The sequence below is a fragment of the Misgurnus anguillicaudatus genome, chromosome 17 (assembly GCF_027580225.2).
Source record: "Misgurnus anguillicaudatus chromosome 17, ASM2758022v2, whole genome shotgun sequence".
Classification (NCBI taxonomy): domain Eukaryota; kingdom Metazoa; phylum Chordata; class Actinopteri; order Cypriniformes; family Cobitidae; genus Misgurnus; species Misgurnus anguillicaudatus.
Window position 1 is genome coordinate 14,311,340 of NC_073353.2, and position 19,627 is coordinate 14,330,966.

The 19,627-nt window shown below is 39.9% G+C and overlaps 1 protein-coding gene across 12 annotated transcripts in view; it reads left to right on the forward strand.

The window, feature by feature from the left end:
* fn1a (fibronectin 1a) overlaps window positions 1–19,627 on the forward strand; it is a 50,022-nt gene that overhangs the window by 18,625 nt on the left and 11,770 nt on the right. For 4 of the 12 annotated variants that reach the window (XM_073855005.1, XM_073855002.1, XM_073855007.1 and 1 more), the window contains 31 exons: window positions 883–1,146; window positions 1,420–1,514; window positions 1,703–1,871; window positions 3,807–4,070; window positions 4,383–4,477; window positions 4,686–4,854; window positions 5,053–5,316; window positions 5,644–5,738; window positions 5,858–6,026; window positions 6,916–7,179; window positions 7,516–7,610; window positions 7,704–7,872; window positions 8,019–8,282; window positions 8,590–8,684; window positions 9,307–9,474; window positions 11,505–11,769; window positions 11,928–12,022; window positions 12,210–12,378; window positions 12,483–12,569; window positions 12,962–13,153; window positions 13,949–14,221; window positions 14,778–14,969; window positions 15,053–15,142; window positions 15,221–15,487; window positions 15,574–15,690; window positions 15,853–16,017; window positions 16,154–16,309; window positions 16,443–16,556; window positions 17,352–17,621; window positions 18,876–19,063; window positions 19,448–19,535. In XM_073855005.1, coding sequence (XP_073711106.1) covers window positions 883–1,146; window positions 1,420–1,514; window positions 1,703–1,871; window positions 3,807–4,070; window positions 4,383–4,477; window positions 4,686–4,854; window positions 5,053–5,316; window positions 5,644–5,738; window positions 5,858–6,026; window positions 6,916–7,179; window positions 7,516–7,610; window positions 7,704–7,872; window positions 8,019–8,282; window positions 8,590–8,684; window positions 9,307–9,474; window positions 11,505–11,769; window positions 11,928–12,022; window positions 12,210–12,378; window positions 12,483–12,569; window positions 12,962–13,153; window positions 13,949–14,221; window positions 14,778–14,969; window positions 15,053–15,142; window positions 15,221–15,487; window positions 15,574–15,690; window positions 15,853–16,017; window positions 16,154–16,309; window positions 16,443–16,556; window positions 17,352–17,621; window positions 18,876–19,063; window positions 19,448–19,535 — 5,367 coding nt within the window. Of the gene's footprint in view, window positions 1–882; window positions 1,147–1,419; window positions 1,515–1,702; window positions 1,872–3,806; window positions 4,071–4,382; window positions 4,478–4,685; window positions 4,855–5,052; window positions 5,317–5,643; window positions 5,739–5,857; window positions 6,027–6,915; window positions 7,180–7,515; window positions 7,611–7,703; window positions 7,873–8,018; window positions 8,283–8,589; window positions 8,685–9,306; window positions 9,476–9,852; window positions 10,117–11,504; window positions 11,770–11,927; window positions 12,023–12,209; window positions 12,379–12,482; window positions 12,570–12,961; window positions 13,154–13,948; window positions 14,222–14,777; window positions 14,970–15,052; window positions 15,143–15,220; window positions 15,488–15,573; window positions 15,691–15,852; window positions 16,018–16,153; window positions 16,310–16,442; window positions 16,557–17,351; window positions 17,622–18,875; window positions 19,064–19,447; window positions 19,536–19,627 lie in introns of all 12 variants that reach the window. The other 8 variants (XM_073855003.1, XM_073855004.1, XM_073855006.1 and 5 more) reach the window with 8 other exon arrangements.

Consider the following 19,627-nt stretch of genomic DNA (forward strand, 5'->3'; position numbering starts at 1 on the left):
ATGGTATCCCCAGAATTTGTCTGTAAAGTTTCACCACCGATCTTTCATTATATGATGTTGAACATGGCCATTTGTGGCTGCAATAAAAAACGCAAAGAAAGCTTCTGTTCCCCTCCCCGTATGCAAAGTAGGGGGTAGAGCGCTTACACATGTGCTCTGGACTACATCAAAACATGTGTCTCTGCCTTATGAGCGCGCAAGTTCAACCTTCTGCCAGAGTCTGTGAGAGGTTATGGATGGGGCATAGTTATGGATGGGGCATAATCAATGTGACCTCACATTGATAGGGGATCCCCAACAGCCTGTTTTGTGTGACTGTTGCGGTTTAAAGTGGATTACAGAAAGAAGAATAGATGGATTTGTATAATAACAGGACGTTTCTGCACACACACTGGCGACTCATTTTCTGCTAGAAACACATTTAAAAGTGCATTTTTTTTAGTTAGAGGGGCTTTAAGCTTCCTGTGAATAAATTTTTACTCCAATTCTGGTGTTTTCAGTACACAGATCATGATATGAGGTACGTGTTTCTGATTGGCTGTCTGTTGCTAAGCATTACATCATTACATTCTAACCCTGCTTTGTTTTACACTGCATGCATTTGGCAGGGTTAACTTGAAAAAAGCGGTGCTAACCCTGCTTTAGAGCAGGGTTTGACAGCCCTGTGTTAATTTCAGGGAAAACCCTGCTTCTAAATTGCATGTGTACACAAACCTTATCCTTATGATAAAAGCGGAGTTCAGAATGAAGATAACTCAAGGTTAAGCGCACTAGCGCAGTGTGAAAAGCCCTATGGAGTCTAATAATTAGCAATATAAAATATCTCATCTCTTTATTCTCTTATTGTTGGACACACTAACTCTCTACATTTTTTCTTCACAGAGCCCGATTCACCCACCAATATCCACTTCCGTAACGTTACTGGGGACAGCGCTGTGATCCTCTGGTCTGCTCCTACAGCTGAAATCACAGGTTACCGTCTCTTCATCACTTATGAGGGTTCAAGCCCCAGACAACTGCGTATTCCTGGCCACCTGTCACAGTACAACCTCATCAACCTCCTGCCAGATACTGAATACACCGCCACCCTACACGCAGAGAAAAACAATGTGCTCAGCGAGGGCTCCTCAGCCACTTTCACCACAAGTGAGTAAATCAGCATTCATATTAAGATTAAATTTAAGTTTAGTCCTATCCTGAGTTCTGCCTCCCTTTGTGACGTGGCACCTTCACAACCAATCAGAAGTTATATAATGCTTGATATCTAGTTATGTAAACAGGATTTGGACCAATGATATTTCCCTGTGAACAGGACTAAATAATACAATACAAACCCGTGATAGAAGTATATTAGATTATTTTTTAGTTCTGAAACATATTTCCTTGTCCTGATCATATCTTGTGTTTCCGTCTTTTTAGTTCATCCAATGGGAAATGTTCCTCACTTCAACACTGATGTCACAGACACTGCCATCATCATCACCTGGTCTCCTGTTCCTAAAATTGGATACAAAGTACTGTTCAAACATACCAGAGTCATTGATGAACAGCCATAATCCATTAATTTTAGGTTTAAAAAGTGATATCTGACACATGTCAAAGTGCTCTTAACAACTAGTTAAACAACATTTACAACAGGATTCATACTGAAACACATTTTTACACATGATTACTTAATCAAAGTCATTATTCTGCTCTTTAGTTGACTGTAAGGCCCAGCCAAGGTGGTGAAGCCCCAAGAGACGAGACTTCAGAGTCTGGTACTATCTTCATCTCAGGCCTGACACCTGGAGTTGAGTACACATACAGTGTTCAGCCGATCATCAACGGTCATCAGCACGGCAAACCCATCACCCAACATGTGGTCACCCGTAAGTCATAAAGCCTCTGCTCTTTTTTTAGCAAGTTAAATGTTAAATAATATTTGAGGATGTGAAAGAAAGGTTGGGTCTTATGACCGTCTATCTCATATGTGTCAAATACAAGGCCACAGGCCAAAGTAAGCCTGTTTCGTATTTGTATCTTACCCGCACAATGATCTTGGCCCACTTTCATTCAGAACGCACAGCATTGCACTACAAATCCCAGCAAGCACTGCACGAGACAGCTGTGGTCCAGCGCACTTTCAGTGTTTCAGCATATTAAATATTAAAGATGTGTAAGCTAGCTAGAGGTCAGTCAGTCAAAAAATGGCAAAAAGAAGGAAATTGTCCATGAAAGCAGGGCGTTCATGTCAGGTGCGAATTTGTACTTATTTACTTACTTGTATTTATTTTTTTCCTTAAAGAAAAAACAGAGGATTTAATGTTATATTCTTTCATTACAGCTTAATCAGTCTTGAATGTGTTAAAAAAATTAAATAATAATAATAAATTACACTTCACAGGCAGATATTTCAGGAGATAGAGAAAACTCAAAATATACTGTATTAATATCAATAAAATTATTGCAGCATAAAGCCATTTTAGAGAGAGAATTATAAATATTTGGCAATGCAGTATAAACCCAGTCTGTAACATTTTCTTTCCTTAGCTAATTTGTACTCAATAGTGTTCAAAATGTTTGTTTGCCAATGACAATAAAATTTAAAAAGGCATAATTGGGTTTATGTTTATTTCAAGATGACTTATTAAACTAGTTAAATGCAATTCTTTCCTCATGAGCACTTTTGACCTAGTTGTCTTTTAGTTTGTATTGTTAATGTAAGCATGATAAAATTTGGCTTCCATAAGGGAATTTTTTTCAGATCCGTCCCTCGGCCTAAATGGTTTTGACACCCCTGGTCTACCTGCAGCTCTTTCTTCACCCACTGATCCACTTACCAATGTTACAAATACAACCTTATTGTACAGTGTGACTTATTTTTATTTTATTTTACATGTAAAATATGTAAACGTTATGGTATGGGTAGCCTATGACAATTTAAAGGTGCAGTGTGTAACTTTTAGAAGAATCTCTTGACAGAAATGCAATATAATATACAAAACTATATTATCAGGGGTGTATAAAGACCTTTTATAATGAACCGTTATGTGTTTCTTAACTTGGAACGAGACCTTTTTATCTACATACACAGAGGGTCCCCTTACATGGAAGTCGCCATTTTGTGCCGCCATGTTTCTACAACAACCCTTAATGGACACACTTTTTTTTTAGTAATTTGTCTCCAACGATGACATGTTTTTACTGTGGGGGCTACCGTAGCTTCTCTATGCGTTTCGGTGAACGGTGGACTGAGTGTTGGTTGCAATTCGCAACCTCAACACTAGATGCCGCTAAAATTTACACACTGCACCTTTAAAAGGTATCATGTGGGTTTTTTAGCAGCATCTAGCAGTGAGATTGCAAATTGCAACAAACCTCTTTTTTGAAATACAATAAGAAGCTACAGTACGGTAGCTGCCACAGGACAAACATGTCGTTATCTGAGACACTGTATGGATGAAACTTGCTCTGTACAACAGTTTGTCCATTTAGGGCTAATGAATAAACATGGCGGCGACTTCCATGTAAGCTGAATGTAGATAAAAACGTCTCATTCTTGGGTAATAAAAACAATACAGTTTATTACGTAAGGTCTTTATACACCACTGATAATATAGTTATGTTAATTATATTGCTTTTCTGTCAAGAGATCCTTCTAAAAGTCCCACATTGCACCTTTAACGTACAATTAAAAACAAAGATATGCAAGATATAAGAAAAATAATTAAGTATTGTTCACTGTTATTAATGTATACAGCATCTCATCTCTTTATACTCTTATTGTTGGGCACACTAACTCTGTACATTTTTTTTCTTCACAGAGCCCGACTCACCCACCAATATCCACTTCCGCAACGTTACTGGGGACAGCGCTGTGATCCTCTGGTCTGCTCCTACAGCTGAAATCACAGGTTACCGTCTCTTCATCACTTATGAGGGCTCGAGCCCCAGACAACTGCGTATTCCTGCCCGCCTGTCACAGTACAACCTCATCAACCTCCTGCCAGATACTGAATACACCGCCACCCTACATGCAGAGAAAAACAATGTTCTCAGCGAGGGCTCTTCAGCCACTTTCACCACAAGTGAGTAAATCAGCATTCAGATTAAACTTAAATTTGAGTCCTATCCCAAGTTCTGCCTCCAATCCAATAGCAACATGGCGGTTTTCAGCTTTAAATCATTTGTCAAAACTACTATGTCACGTGGCACTTTTACAGCCAGTAAGAGGTTATATGAGCTTGGCTTTTGGTTATGTAAAGCAGGATTTAAACCAATGAGATTACCCTGTGAATGGGACTAAATAATAAAATACAAACCAGTGATAGAAGTACATAAGATTATTTTGTAGTTCTGAAACACATATCTTTGTCCTGATCATATCTTGTGGTGTTTAGTTCATCCAATGGGAAATGTTCCTCACTTCAACACTGATGTCACAGACACTGCCATCATCATCAGCTGGTCTCCTGTACCTAAAATTGGATACAAGGTACTGTTCAAACATACTAGAGTCATTGATGAACACCTATAATTCATAAATTTTAGCTTTAAAAGTGATATCTGACACATGTGAAAGTGCTCTTAACAACTAGTAAAACTTTCACCTTACAACATAATTCACACTGCTGCAGTGCCTTTATTATAAAAGGCAATTGCCTCTATTAACAGTAAGATTGGACTTTTATTCTGTACTTTAGTTGACCGTAAGGCCCAGCCAAGGTGGTGAAGCCCCAAGAGACGAGACCTCAGAGTCTGGTACTATCTTCATCTCAGGCCTGACACCTGGAGTTGAGTACACATACAGTGTTCAGCCGGTCATCAACGGTCATCAGCACGGCAACCCCATCACCCGACATGTGGTCACCCGTAAGTGTTAAAACATCTGCTCTTTTTTAGAGTTAAATGTTAAATAATTTTTGAGGATGTGAAAGAGAGGTTGGGTCTTATGACCGTCTATCTCATATGTGTCAAATAGCCGCAGGCTGTTAGTTCATGTACACAGCATCTCATCTCTTTATACTCTTATTGTTGGACGCACTAACTCTCTAAATTTTTTCTTCACAGAGCCCGATTCACCCACCAATATCCACTTCCGTAACGTTACTGGGGACAGCGCTGTGATCCTCTGGTCTGCTCCTACAGCTGAAATCACAGGTTACCGTCTCTTCCTTACTTATGAGGGCTCGAGCCCCAGACAACTGCGTATTCCTGGCCACCTGTCACAGTACAACATCATCAACCTCCTACCAGATACTGAATACACCGCCACCCTACACGCAGAGAAAAACAATGTGCTCAGCGAGGGCTCCTCAGCCACTTTCACAACAAGTGAGTAAATCGGCATTGAAGAATAAATCTCAAATTCTAGATTAAGATTAAATTTAAATTGAGTCCTATCTTGAATTATTCCTCCTATCCAATAGCAACATGGTGTATTTCAGCTTTAAATAATTTGTCAAAACTGCTGGGTAATCAGAAGTTATATGATGCTTCGTATCTGGTTATGTAAAGCAGGATTTGCACCAATGGGATTTCCCTGTGAACAGGACTAAATAATACAATACAAACCCGTGAAAGAAGTATATTAGATTATTTTAGACATCTTGTGTTTAAAACAAAGTTGTAAATCAAAGTCTTGTATTTTCTGTCTTTTAGTTCATCCAATGGGAAATGTTCCTCACTTCAACACTGATGTCACAGACACTGCCATCATCATCAGCTGGTCTCCTGTTCCTAAAATTGGATACAAGGTACTGTTCTAACATACCATTGATGAACAGCTATAATCCATTAATTTTAGGTTTTAAAAGTGATATCTGACACATGTGAAAGTGCTCTTAACAACTAGTAAAACTATTCTGTACTGTAGTTGACTGTAAGGCCCAGCCAAGGTGGTGAAGCCCCAAGAGACGAGACCTCAGAGTCTGGTACTATCTTCATCTCAGGCCTGAAACCTGGAGTTGAGTACACATACAGTGTTCAGCCAATCATCAACGGTCATCAGCACGGCAACCCCATCACCCAACATGTGGTCACCCGTAAGTGTTAAAACATCTGCTCTTTTTTAGCGAGTTAAATAATATTTGAGGATGTGAAAGAAGTTGGGTCTTATGACCATCTATATGTGTCAAATACAAGGCCTGCGGGCCAAAGTAAGCCTGTTGTGCGTTTGTATCTTACCCGCGCAATGATCTTGGCCCACTTCCATTCAGAGTGTGCAGCATTGTACTATACTGTATATCCCAGCAAGCACTGTGGATGAGTGACCTCCTTGTCTCAGCTGTGGTCCAGCACACTGTCAGTTTTTTAGCAGCATTTTTTTTTTGACACCCTTGGTCTACCTGCAGCTTTTCTCCACCCACTGATCCAATTACCAATGTTACAAATACAACCTTATTGTACAGTGTGACTAATTTTTGTTTTATTTACCATGTAAAATATGTAAACGTTATGGTATGGGTATGACAAATTTAAAGGTGTCATGTGGGTTTTTTAGCAGCATCTACAGTAGCAGTGAGATTGCAAATTGCAACAAACCTCAATTTCGAAATGCAATGAGAAGCTACAGTACGGTAGCTGCCACAGGACAAACATGTCATCATCTGAGACAATGTATGGATGAATCTTGCTCTCTACAACAGTTTGTCCATTTAGGGCTAATGTATGAACATGGCGGCGACTTCCATCTAAGGTGTATGTACTGTAGATCAAAGCAGTTATGTTTATTTTATTGGATTTCTTTCAAGATATCCTTCTAAGTCCCACATTGCATCTTTAACATACAATAAAAACAATAATTTTTCTTATATCTTGCAGACTGGTTTCTGTAGAAGTATCAATCATTGTTAGTTCATGTATAAAACATCTCCGCTCTTTATTCCTCTTATTGTTGGACACACTAACTCTCTACATTTTTTTTCTTCACAGAGCCCGATTCACCCACCAATATCCACTTCCGTAACATAACTGGGGACAGCGCTGTGATCCTCTGGTCTGCTCCTAGAGCTGAAATCACAGGTTACCGACTCTTCATCACTTATGAGGGCTCGAGCCCCAGACAACTGCGTATTCCTAGCCACCTTTCACAGTACAAGCTCATCAACCTCCTACCAGATACTGAATACACCGCCACCCTACACGCAGAGAAAAACAATGTGCTCAGCGAGGGCTCTTCAGCCACTTTCACCACAAGTAAGTAAATCAGCATTCAGATTAAAGTTAAATTTGAGTCCTATCCCGAGTTCTGCCTTCAATCCAATTGTGTTTGCAGCTTTAATAATTGCAAAAATAATTTGCTAAAACTGCTGTGTGACAATCAGATGTAATATGATGCTTGGTATCTGGTTATGTTAAGCAGGATTTGGACCAATGAGATGTCCCTGTGAACAGGACTAAATAATGAAATACAAACCAGTGATAGAAGTATATTAGATTATTTTTTAGTTCTGAAACACATTTCCTGGTCATGATCATATCTTATGTTTAAACAAAGCAGTAAATCAAAGTCTTGTATTTTCTGTCTTTTAGTTCATCCAATGGGAAATGTTCCTCAGTTCAACACTGATGTCACAGACACTGCCATCATCATCAGCTGGGCTCTTGTACCTAAAATTGGATACAAGGTACTGTTCAAACATACTAGAGTCATTGATAAACAGACAAAAGTGATATGTGAAAGTGCTCTTAACAACTAGTTAATGTATTATGTACTGTAGTTGACCGTAAGGCCCAGCCAAGGTGGTGAAGCCCCAAGAGATGAAACCTCAGAGTCTGGGACTATCTTCATCTCAGGCCTGACACCTGGAGTTGAGTACACATACAGTGTTCAGCCGGTCATCAATGGTCATGAGCACGGCAACCCCATCACCCGACACGTGGTCACTCGTAAGTGTTAAACATCTGCGCTTTTTTAGCGAGTTAAATAATATTTGAGGATGAGAAAGAGAGGTTGGGTCTTATGACCATCTATGTGTGTCAAATACAAGGCCCGCGGGCCAAAGTAAGCCTGTTGTGCATTTTTATCTTTACAGAGCCCGATTCACCCACCAATGTCCACTTCCGTAACGTAACTGGGGACAGCGCTGTGATCCTCTGGTCTGCTCCTAGAGCTGAAATCACAGGTTACCGTCTCTTCATCACTTATGAGGGTTCAAGCCCCAGACAACTGCGTATTCCTGCCCACCTGTCACAGTACAACCTTATCAACCTCCTGCCAGATACTGAATACACCGCCACCCTACACGCAGAGAAAAACAATGTGCTCAGCGAGGGCTCCTCAGCCACTTTCACCACAAGTGAGTTAATCGTCATTCAAATTAAGATTAAATTTAAATTCAGTCCTATCCTGAGTTATTCCTCCTATCCAAAAGCAATATGGTGCTGTGTGACAATCAGATGTTATATGATGCTTGGTATCTGGTTATGTAAAGAAGGATTTGGACCAATGAGATGTCCCTGTGAACAGGACTAAATAATAAAATACAAACCAGTGATAGAAGTTTAAAAGATTATTTTGTAGTTCTGAACACATTTCCTGGTCATGATCATAACTTGTGTTTAAACAAAGTAGTAAATCAAACCTTGTATTTTCTGTATTTTTAGTTCATCCAATGGAAAATGCTCCTCACTTCGACACTGATGTCACAGACACTGCCATCATCATCACCTGGTCTCCTGTTCCTAAAATTGGATACAAGGTACTGTTCAAACATACTAGAGTCATTAAGAGAAGTCAGCTTTATGTGGCAGCCATATTGTAATGGTGATGCCTCTCAGGCATGTATTTCTAGTCTTGCATTTATATATATATATTTGTTGAATGGTGAATAATCAAAATTGCCAGAACTGATGGTCTAGATCAGTGTTTCTTAATTAGGGGTCTGGAGACTTCCAAGTGATCTTTGATGTAATGCCAGACGCCCATTAAAAATATCTGAGTAGCATATCATAAATATTTTTATATTTGGGAAGTGTTCCCATAAAGGATAAAGCCAATATAACATTATACTTGATTGCATTTGATTGTCACAAAAACATCAATGAGACGATTTTGTTATGGGGTCCTTGGTTGGTTCCAAATATAATGGGGGGTCTTGTAATCAAACAGTTTTGTAGATGATGTACTAATAACATGTTCAAATCAGGAATAAAAATATAGATTGGTGCTATATTGTAAATGCACATTCTTTAGCTCAGATAAAAAACTTTTAAGGCTTGTCCAGCTAATCCACTTGCCTGTTTTGCTCTTTTAACTGTAATGATGCCATGTAAAGTGGTGTAATGCCTTTATTAATATGGGACTTTTATTCTGCACTCTAGTTGACCGTAAGGCCCAGCCAAGGTGGTGAAGCCCCAAGAGATGAGACTTCAGAGTCTGGTACTATCTACATCTCAGGCCTGAAACCTGGAGTTGAGTACACATACAGTGTTCAGCCGGTCATCAACGGTCATCAGCATGGCAACCCCATCACCCAACATGTGGTCACCCGTAAGTGTTAAAACATCTGCTCTTTTTCTAGCAAGTTAAATGGAGTGAGGCTCTTAATAAAACATTAACGCCAAATATACTGTATTGTAAGAAAAGGAACAGGAAAAAGATGTTGGACATTCCTAATAGCCATCACTGTACTGGCCATCTCTCATTCTCTGGAAAAGTGAGCAATTCGGAAAAATAAATGCATTGTGAACAGCCCCTGGGTATTAAGCCACAATGTTGGAAATTAGGGTTGTCAAAAATAACTAGACCACACCTTTACAGCACCACTGTGCATCCCGCCAGTTGTTATTTAATGCAAAAGTAATGGTTTCTGCTGGCGCAAGCTGTTCATAAATCTGACCCTAACTCTCTACATTTTTTCTTCACAGAGCCTGATTCACCCACCAATGTCCACTTTACTAACGTTACTGGGGACAGCGCTGTGATCCTCTGGTCTGCTCCTAGAGCTGAAATCACAGGTTACCGGCTCTTCATCACTTATGAGGGCTCGACCCCCAGACAACTGCGTATTCCTGCCCACCTGTCACAGTACAACCTCATCAACCTCCTGCCAGATACTGAATACACCGCCACCCTACACGCAGAGAAAAACAATGTGCTCAGCAAGGGCTCCTCAGCCACTTTCACCACAAGTGAGTAAATCATCATTGAAGAATAAATCTCAAGTTTTAGATTAAATTTAAGTTGAGTCCTATGCTGAGTTCTGCCTCCTATAAAATAGCACCATATTGGGGGGATTCCAGCTTTAAATCATTTGTCTCACCACATTGAAACTAAAACTGCTGTGTGACGGGCCACTTACACAGCCAATCAGAAGTTATGTGATGCATGGTATCTAGTTTTGTACAGCAGGATTTGGACCATTGAGATTTTCTTGTGAACATGACTAAATAATACAAACCTGTGATAGACGTATATTAGATTTCTTTGTAGAACACATTGCCTGTTCGTGATCATATCTTGTGTTTAAAACAAAGTAGTAAATCAATCCTTGTATTTTCTGTCTTTTAGTTCATCCAATGGAAATTGTTCCTCACTTCATCACTGAGGTCACAGACACTGCCATCATCATCAGCTGGTCTCCTGTACCTAAAATTGGATACAAGGTACTGTTTAAACATACCAGAGTTATTAAGAGAAGTCAACTTTATGTGGCAGCCATATTGTATTGGTGATGCCTCTCAGGCATGTATTTCTAGTCTTGCATTTATAATTTCTTGATTGGATAATGATCAAAATTGCCAGAACTGATGGTCTAGATCAGTGTTTCTTAATTGGTGGTCTGGAGACTCCCAAGTGATATTTGATGTAATGCCAGAGGTCCATTAAAAAATATCTGAGTAGTATATTTTTTTTAAATATTTTGATATATGATGCATTCCCATAAAAGATAAAGCCAATATAACATTATACTTGATTGCATTTGATTGTCACAAAAACATCAACGAGCCAATTTTTTTATGGGGTCCTTGGTTGGTTCCAAATATAATGAGGGTCCAGTTAGTAGATTATGTACAAATAACATGTTCAAATCAGGAATAAAAATATAGAATGATTTTATACTGTAAATGCACATTCTTTAGCTCATATAAAAATAACTTTTAAGGCTTGTCCAGCTAATCCACTTGCCTGTTTTGCTCTTTTAACTGTTATGATGCCATGTAGAGTGGTGCAATGCCTCTATTAATATGGGACTTTTATTTTCTTCACTCTAGTTGACCGTAAGGCCCAGCCAAGGTGGAGAAGCCCCAAGAGATGAGACTTCAGAGTCTGGTACTATCTACATCTCAGGCCTGAAACCTGGAGTTGAGTACACATACAGTGTTCAGCCGGTCATCAACGGTCATCAGCGTGGCAACCCAATCACCCAACATGTGGTCACACGTAAGTCATAAAACACCACACTTTTACAGCACCAGTGCGCATCCCGGCAGTCGTTATTTCACGGCAACATGATGGTTTGTGCTGGCACAAGCTGTTTGTAAATCTGACCCTTACTCTCTAAATTTTTTTCTTCACACAGCCTGATTCACCCACCAATGTCCAGTTTACTGATGTTACTGAGGACAGCGCTGTGATCCTCTGGTCTGCTCCTAGAGCTGAAATCACAGGTTACCGTCTCTTCCTCACTTATGAGGGCTCGAACCCAAAACAGCTGCGCATTCCTGCCCGCCTCTCACAGTACACCCTCCTCAACCTCGTGCCAGATACTGAATACACCGCCACCCTACACGCAGAGAAAAACAATGTGCTCAGCGAGGGCTCCTCAGCCACTTTCACCACAAGTAAGTAAATCATCATTGAAGAATAAATCTCAAGTTTTAGATTAAGCTTAAATTTAAGTTGAGTCCTATCCTGAGTTCTGTAACTTATTTCCTTGTCCCGATCATATCTTCTGTTAAAAAAAGTAGTAAATCAAAGCCTTGTATTTTCTGTCTTTTAGTTCATCCGATGGGAAATGTTCCTCACTTCAACACTGATGTCACAGACACTGCCATCATCATCAGCTGGTCTCCTGCACCTAAAATTGGATACAAGGTACTGTTTAAACACACCAGAGTCATTGATGAACAGCTATAATCCATTAATTTAGCCTTAAAAAGTGATATCTGACACATGTGAAAGTGCTCTTAACACTTAGTTAAACTGTCACCTTACAACATAATTCACACTGCTGCAATTGCCTCTATTAACAGTAAGATGGGACTTTTATTTTGCACCCTAGTTGACCGTAAGGCCCAGCCAAGGTGGTGAAGCCCCAAGAGACGAGACCTCAGAGTCTGGTACTATCTTCATCTCAGGCCTGACACCTGGAGTTGAGTACACATACAGTGTTCAGCCGATCATCAACGGTCATGAGCATGGCAACCCCATCACCCACCGAGTGGTCACCCGTAAGTCATAAAACATCTGCTCTTTTTCTAGAGTTAAATGTTAAATAATATTTGAGGATGTGAAAGAGAGGTTAGGCAGTTGTCTTATGACTGTCTATCTGCAGCTCTTTCTCCACCTACTGATCTGAACTTGGTCTCCAACCCAAACACCGGCGAGGTGATCGTTCAGTGGAACGATGCCAAAACTCCAGGTTAGCACCATGCCTTTTCTCATTAGAAATATTTGAAACATACTATAAAATGTTTCTAAAATTCACACATGCATGCTTATGGATAGAGTGATAATTCATTTATAGTAATCTTTTAATTAAATCGTATACACTATGACAATGTGCTACAGCTTCAGCTAAAGTCGGTGACTAATTTACTCTTTTCTAAATAAAATCCTCCTAAAACTTTCTGTGAAGTCTTGAGTCCTTGAGTCCATGTCAAATTAATGATTGAAACTTTGATGCTTCCAATCTCAGAATTAAATTATCAGACCTCAGTATGGATTTCACAGACAGGGTCATACATATTTAGTTCTCATATTCACTATGGTACTGCTCTGTCTTACAATACAACACTTGCTTTGATCCCTCAGACATCACTGGATACAGAGTAACTTGTACCCCCACGAGTGGGCAAGAGGGGAACTCACTGGAAGAGTTTGTGAAGGCAGGACAGAACTCGTGTACTTTAGATAAACTGAGTCCAGGAGTGGAGTACAATGTCAGCGTGTACACTGTGAAAGACGACATGGAGAGCGTTCCTGTCTCCACCACAGTCACTCCGGGTAGGTGTTAAAACTCATGAAGATGCAAATGACTCCTCACTTCTTTCACTGCAGGAGTCTGGCAGTTCATAAATTTTCAATTACAGGAAATGAGTCAAACACGATAATTTGCAATTCGTCTCACTACTTACACTATGCATTACTGTGAAAGCATGTGTATTGAAATCATTTTAATAATTGATTTAATGTCTGAAACATTAAATACAGATAACATTGATGTAGATTACTGAAAACACATTGCTTTCAATAATGTTTAGTTTGTGTTTCTGCTGACATTATGGATATTGGTAACACTACAATGAGGTTGTATTTGTTAACATTAGTTAAAGGGATAGTTGATCCAAAAATGAAAGTCCTGTCATCATTTACTCACCCTAAACGTGTATGAGTTTCTGTTGAACACAAAAGATGATTGATAAATGATGGTAAGCACACAGTTGACGATACCCATTGACTACCATAGTATTTTTCATGCTTTGAAAGTCAGTGGTTAGTGTCAACTGTCTGGAAACCATCATTTATCAAAGTATCATCTTTTGTGTTTAACAGAAACTCATACATGTTTACAACAACATAAGGGTGAGTAACTTATGTTAACAAATACAACATCTGAGCTCTTTGTTCATCTCATAGTTTTACATAACTGATCAATTTGTGCTATTCTCATATCACAAATGCCCGGTGCTCATATCCATGGTTTGGTATTGTTTACAATATGAACCATGAAGGATCTATTCGTCTAAATAGATGACTTACACATCGCCTCTCGGTCTTCTGGCAACTTCCCTCTTCCAGATGTGCCAAAAATAACTGACCTTAACTTTATCAACATCACTGACTCAACCATTGGCGTCACATGGAAGCCTCTGAACTCCACGGCTGTCACCGGGTACCGCATCACAGTGGTGGCTGCTGGGGACAGTCTGCCCATTCTTGTTGAATATGTGGAGCCCACGACAGGCGTCTATACCGTGCATGGTTTGGAGCCAGGGATTGATTATAATATCACCATCACCACACTCACAGAAAATGGCGAGAGCGAGCCCGTTACCACCATCCAACATACAGGTGAGTGTGTGTGCAGTAACTATATTTTTAATGACAAAGTAGCTAAATCTCCAAAAAAAAATATTTTTTTACGTTTTTGTTATTTTGTTAGTTATTTAATATTGTTTCTTTTTTTAATTAGACATGTAATGCTGTGAATGTAACTAACTGTTGGCTTAACTAAAGCAACCCTTGACTTCATACTTGTTGTTATAATATCTCTATCATATTATGTGAGACATATGGAAGCCATGTCCTCGTTTGAAGGCTGATTTCAGAAGAAACAAGCATCTGGGTCTTGTTTCAAGGCTCTTTTAGTTGTAATGAAAAGACCTGACATGTGTGATGTCTGCTTCATTCTCATAAACAGACTGTTAGTCAGATGGTTTTCTCACTCTTTCCATTACCAGTGGTTTTTACATCCTTATGTTTAAACAGGCTGTAAAAATGAAGGTTCAAGATGTTCACGTCTTTAGTTCTTTATGCCCTGGTGGGCACAGATTGCACGACAGCTCAGGGCTTCATTATACTTGAGAAATACATCTACATTCTTCTTCTTCGTTTCTTCACAATATAGCTGTTCCCGTCCCATCTAATCTGTCATTCAAAGAAGTGACTGCAGACAGTATGAAGGTCACCTGGAATTCCCCTCAGGTGTCCATACCTTCCAATATCAACCGCTACATTGTGCGCTATCACCCTGTCGATGACGAAGACGACACCGTTGAGCACACTGTGAAGGGATACTCTAATTTTGTCAATCTTCAACGTACGTAACAGCACAATTCATCTATAGTTCATCTATGCTATACTTTATATCCTCTTAGTAATAACAATTCTGTGTCTTTTCAGATCTGGTGCCCAACACCGAGTATTTGGTGAGCGTTCAGTGTGTCTATGAGGGTAGGACAAGCTCACCTATTATTGGCACTAAGAGAACAGGTAAGTTTATTGCAGTCCATGTCAACCTGTGTCTATTAGCACTCAACTAGCAGTATAAAAAGTCTTTTCACTCCACAGTCCTGGATTCTCCCGTCGGCCTGCAATTCTCTGACGTCGGCACCAACTCCTTCACCGTGCGCTGGCAGGCTCCTCAAGCGGTTATCTCCGGATACCGTATCCACTATCAGATGACCAGCGGTGGGCGTGCCAAAGAGGAGAGATTGCCCCCATCGAGAAGCCATTTCACTCTTACAGGCCTGACCCCAGAGACGGAGTACAGCATTAGCATCTATGCCGTCAGCGGGCACCGCCAGAGCCTCCCTTTGACTGGAACTCAGTCTACAAGTATGATTGTTACTTCCTGTTACATCACTTCCTGTCTTTTGTTTTCTCAGTGTCTTACTGATCTTACCTATCTTTCTGTTTGATAGTCTCTGATGCACCCACTGATCTGGAAGTCATCTCCTCTACGCCAACCAGCATCACCGTTCGTTGGGACGCCCCCTCTGTCACTGTGAGGTACTACAGGATCACGCATGGCGAGTCAGGTGAGGGCAGTTTTTTCATCAAATACATTTTTGTCCAAATTATTGTGTAAAAATTGGTTGTCTAAATCAAGCCTAGTAGAGTCACAAAGATATTTTGGCTTAGGTTTTGCCAAAGGGTCTCTTCTAACATTTGATACATTTTGTTTACAATTTCCCATCCAGGAGGTTTTGATGCACCTCAGGAATTTACTGTCCCTGGCTCAGAGACCACTGCCACCATTGAAGGTCTCCGTCCCGGCACTGACTACACCATCACCGTTTATGCTGTGACCGGCAGAGGGGACAGTCCTGCCTCCAGTACCCCCATCCATCTTATACACAGAACAGGTACAACTGCAGTGCACCCGAGTTTGGCTACGGGCTGTTCGGTCAAACTTTCTTATGATTGAATAAAATGGGTTAAGAAATAAGGATAGTGTGGACAGACTGATCAGATTAAAATGAACATTTGTTTTCGTTATAGATATTGACTCTCCATCCGAGATGGAGGTGACCGATGTTAAGGACAATACTATTACTGTACGATGGACTCCAGCAGCTGGTCCAATCTCAGGGTATCGTGTCACAGGGACTCCACTAAATGGACAAGGACCCGTCTTCTCTGAAGTGGTGGCACCAGGTGATTATTATTTATTTTTTTTGACAGTCAATAGAAAGTTATTCTGTTCTCTCTTTTCTACATTGATATGAAGTAGGACACATCCAATGTCATCACAGAAGTTAAATAGATGTGCCTTTATGTGTAATTTCAGATCAAACGGAAATGACGTTCTCAGGCTTGATGCCAACAGCAGAGTACACAGTCAGCGTTTATGCGCTGGGTCAGAATGGAGAAAGCCCGCCATTGGTCGAAACTGTAGTCACAAGTAGGTGGACGAAATGACAAACAGTGTTTTGACTTTACAGTATCACATTAAATAAATTATCCTTAAGGTATCAGCTCCCTTATTCTTTAGTTTGTATTTGTAGTTTTCTTTTTATTTAGTTTTCTTTTTTAATTTTAAACTGAATTGTGATATTTTGGTGCCTTGCGCACACTATTACTGTATGTGGTTCATTGTAAACTCTCTAATAACTTGTAAAGCCAATTTAATTAAATGTAAAAATTAAGGCAGCTACATTTTTTTACATTATATCACCTTAAAGGAGACATATCATGAAAATCTGACTTTTTCCATGTTTATTTTGCTATTGTTGGGTCCCCAGTGCTTCTATCAACCTAGAAAATGTGAAAAAGATCAACCCAGTAACTAAGTTTTGGTAAACCATTCTCTGCTAGCATGTAAAAAATATGTAATTGAAATGTGGCTCCCCTTGTGATGTCAGAAGGGGATTATACCGCCCCTTTATCTGCACTTTATCCAACCACAGCACTGCCATTTAGTACAGAGATCAACTCATTTGCATTTAAAAGGACACACCCAAAACGGCCATTTTTTGATTACACATAGTGGCAATTTAAACACATTATAAAAAAAATTATCTACAGTATATGGTATTCTGAGCTAAAACTTTACATATGTACTCTGGGGACACCAAAGTTTTATTTGGCATATTAAAAAAGTCTTGTGAAATATCCACTTTAAATGGAATTTCCAAATCCTTTAATAACCTCAGATTTGGTCAAAAAAGAAATAATTGTAAATATTTCTCTGTTTTAGCTGTGGACAAACCCAAGGACCTGACCTTCTCTGACGTTGACTCGACCTCCATGCGCATCTCCTGGGAGAGTCCTGATGGTGTGGTCACCTCTTACAGAGTGTTATTTTACAGTCCAGAGGAGGGCGAGAGAGAGCTGTTCCCTGCCCCGCGTGGAGATGCGGAGTCTGCGGAGATTCACGACCTCAGACCTGGCACAGAGTACACGGTTAAAGTCATTGCATTGCATGACCGGACCCTGAGCACACCTCTGGTGGGCACCCAAACAACAGGTATTGTATTAGAAGAACAACTGTTCAGTTACTGCCACTTCTGTGCTTTGTGATCAGACATCCGACAAGAATAGCATACGGCAGTCCTTAAAAGACTTTTTATGACAATCTAGCAACCTCTAAAGCCCAAAGTATAGTCTGTATTTTTACATGTATGTGAATGTATGCGCACAGCATCGCAAAGTGTACATATGTACACAGACACTCAATGCATGTACGCAGGGTTTCTAACATCTAGAGGTTTGCGTACAATTTGCACGCACTATTCTGATGACGAAAAATTTCGTCACATGCACCGTATGCGTAAAAAATGGAACATACTTTGGCCTTAAAGGGACACTTCACTTTTTTGGAAAATATGCTCATTTTCCAGCTCCCCTAGAGTTAAACATTTGATTTTTACCGTTGTGGAATCTATTCCGCTGATCTCCGGGTCTGGCGCTAGCACTTTTAGCATAGCTTAGCATAATCCATTGAATCTGATTAGACCATTAGCATCGCACTTAAAAATAACCAAAGAGTTTCGAGTTCCTCTGCTATTGAAAGTTACCAAGGGGACTACTTTCAGGTGCTACGTAATATCATTGCGCCTGCTGCAGCCATGGTACGACAACAAAGTCCTTGATTATTACGCCAGAATAAGATAATAGTTCCTAGCCATATCTGCCTAGAAAATCGCAACTTTTAATTTTGCGGCTACGATGTAACTACAGAAGAGTTCGGTTTTAAATAAGAAAAATATCTAAACTCTAATTATTTATGATTATTTTTTGAGCGCCATGCTAATGGTCTAATCAGATTCAATGGATTGTGCTAAGCTATGCTAAAAGTGCTAGCGCCAGCCCGGAGATCAGCTGAATGGATTCCAAAACGGTAAAAATCAAATGTTTAACTCTAGGGGAGCTGGTAAATGAGCATATTTAAAAAAATGGAGTGTCCCTTTAAGATTACTCTACAACCTTAATAGCAGTAGTTTATTTGCAACCATAATGTTTAAATATGACTTAAATGGCATCATTGAGTAATATACTGTAAATTTCTACATAACACAGTAATGTTTTCCTGTAGCTCAGTTGGTAGTGCAAAGCTAATTGGTTCAGTCCCAGAAAACACACTTACTAATAAAGAAAGTTTATTGACTAAATGCTTTGTAAGTCACTTCGGATAAAAGCGCCTGCCAAATGCATAACTTTGATAAACACTATATGACCACATTAAACGTTTATTACTTAATGTTTTCATCTCTTCCTGTAGCAATTCCTGGACCCACCAGTGTGAATTTCTCCAAAGTGAGTCCTACATCCTTTACCATTTCCTGGCCTTCTTCCAACGTCAAGCTCACTGGTTACCGCGTAGCCATCACCCCCAAGAGCAAAAGTGGCCCTACTAAGGAGGTCAACATCGCCCCCGACTCCACCGAGTTTCATGCAACCGGACTCATGGTAAATAAACATCTCACAGCGAAGAAGTTCATTCTCACAGTACTTTAACCTTGCCGATATTAGTCATGGTGTATGTAGTACCATCCCTTTGTGGAGGAGTTTCACTGTTATGTCCAAAAGTTGCTTCTAAAAATGCAGAACTGGGAGATTTCATAGATAAATCTTATTGAAACAGCTGTACTCTGGCCTTGCTAACCCCTTTCTTTGATTTGTTGCTGTGGTTTACTGATAGCATGAGAGCCAGACGAACCTCAAACATTACACCAACCCTGTTTTTATGGTCATTGTGTTGATCAGAGAATTATAAAATAATTCTATGATATTTTTGGGAGCATGTTTTCCAGACTTGGCTTCATTTTCTTTGTCCTGTATGTGTGTTTATAGCCCGGCACTGATTATGAAGTCGAGGTTTACGGTGTAAAGGATTCCCTCACCAGCAATCGTGTGAAGGCAGAAGTTACGACACCCGACAGTAAGACATCTTCCTTTAAACATCTCTGAATCTGATTCACACCAATCAAATTGCGCTATTTGCTGACTGACATTAAAATATAGATGATGTAA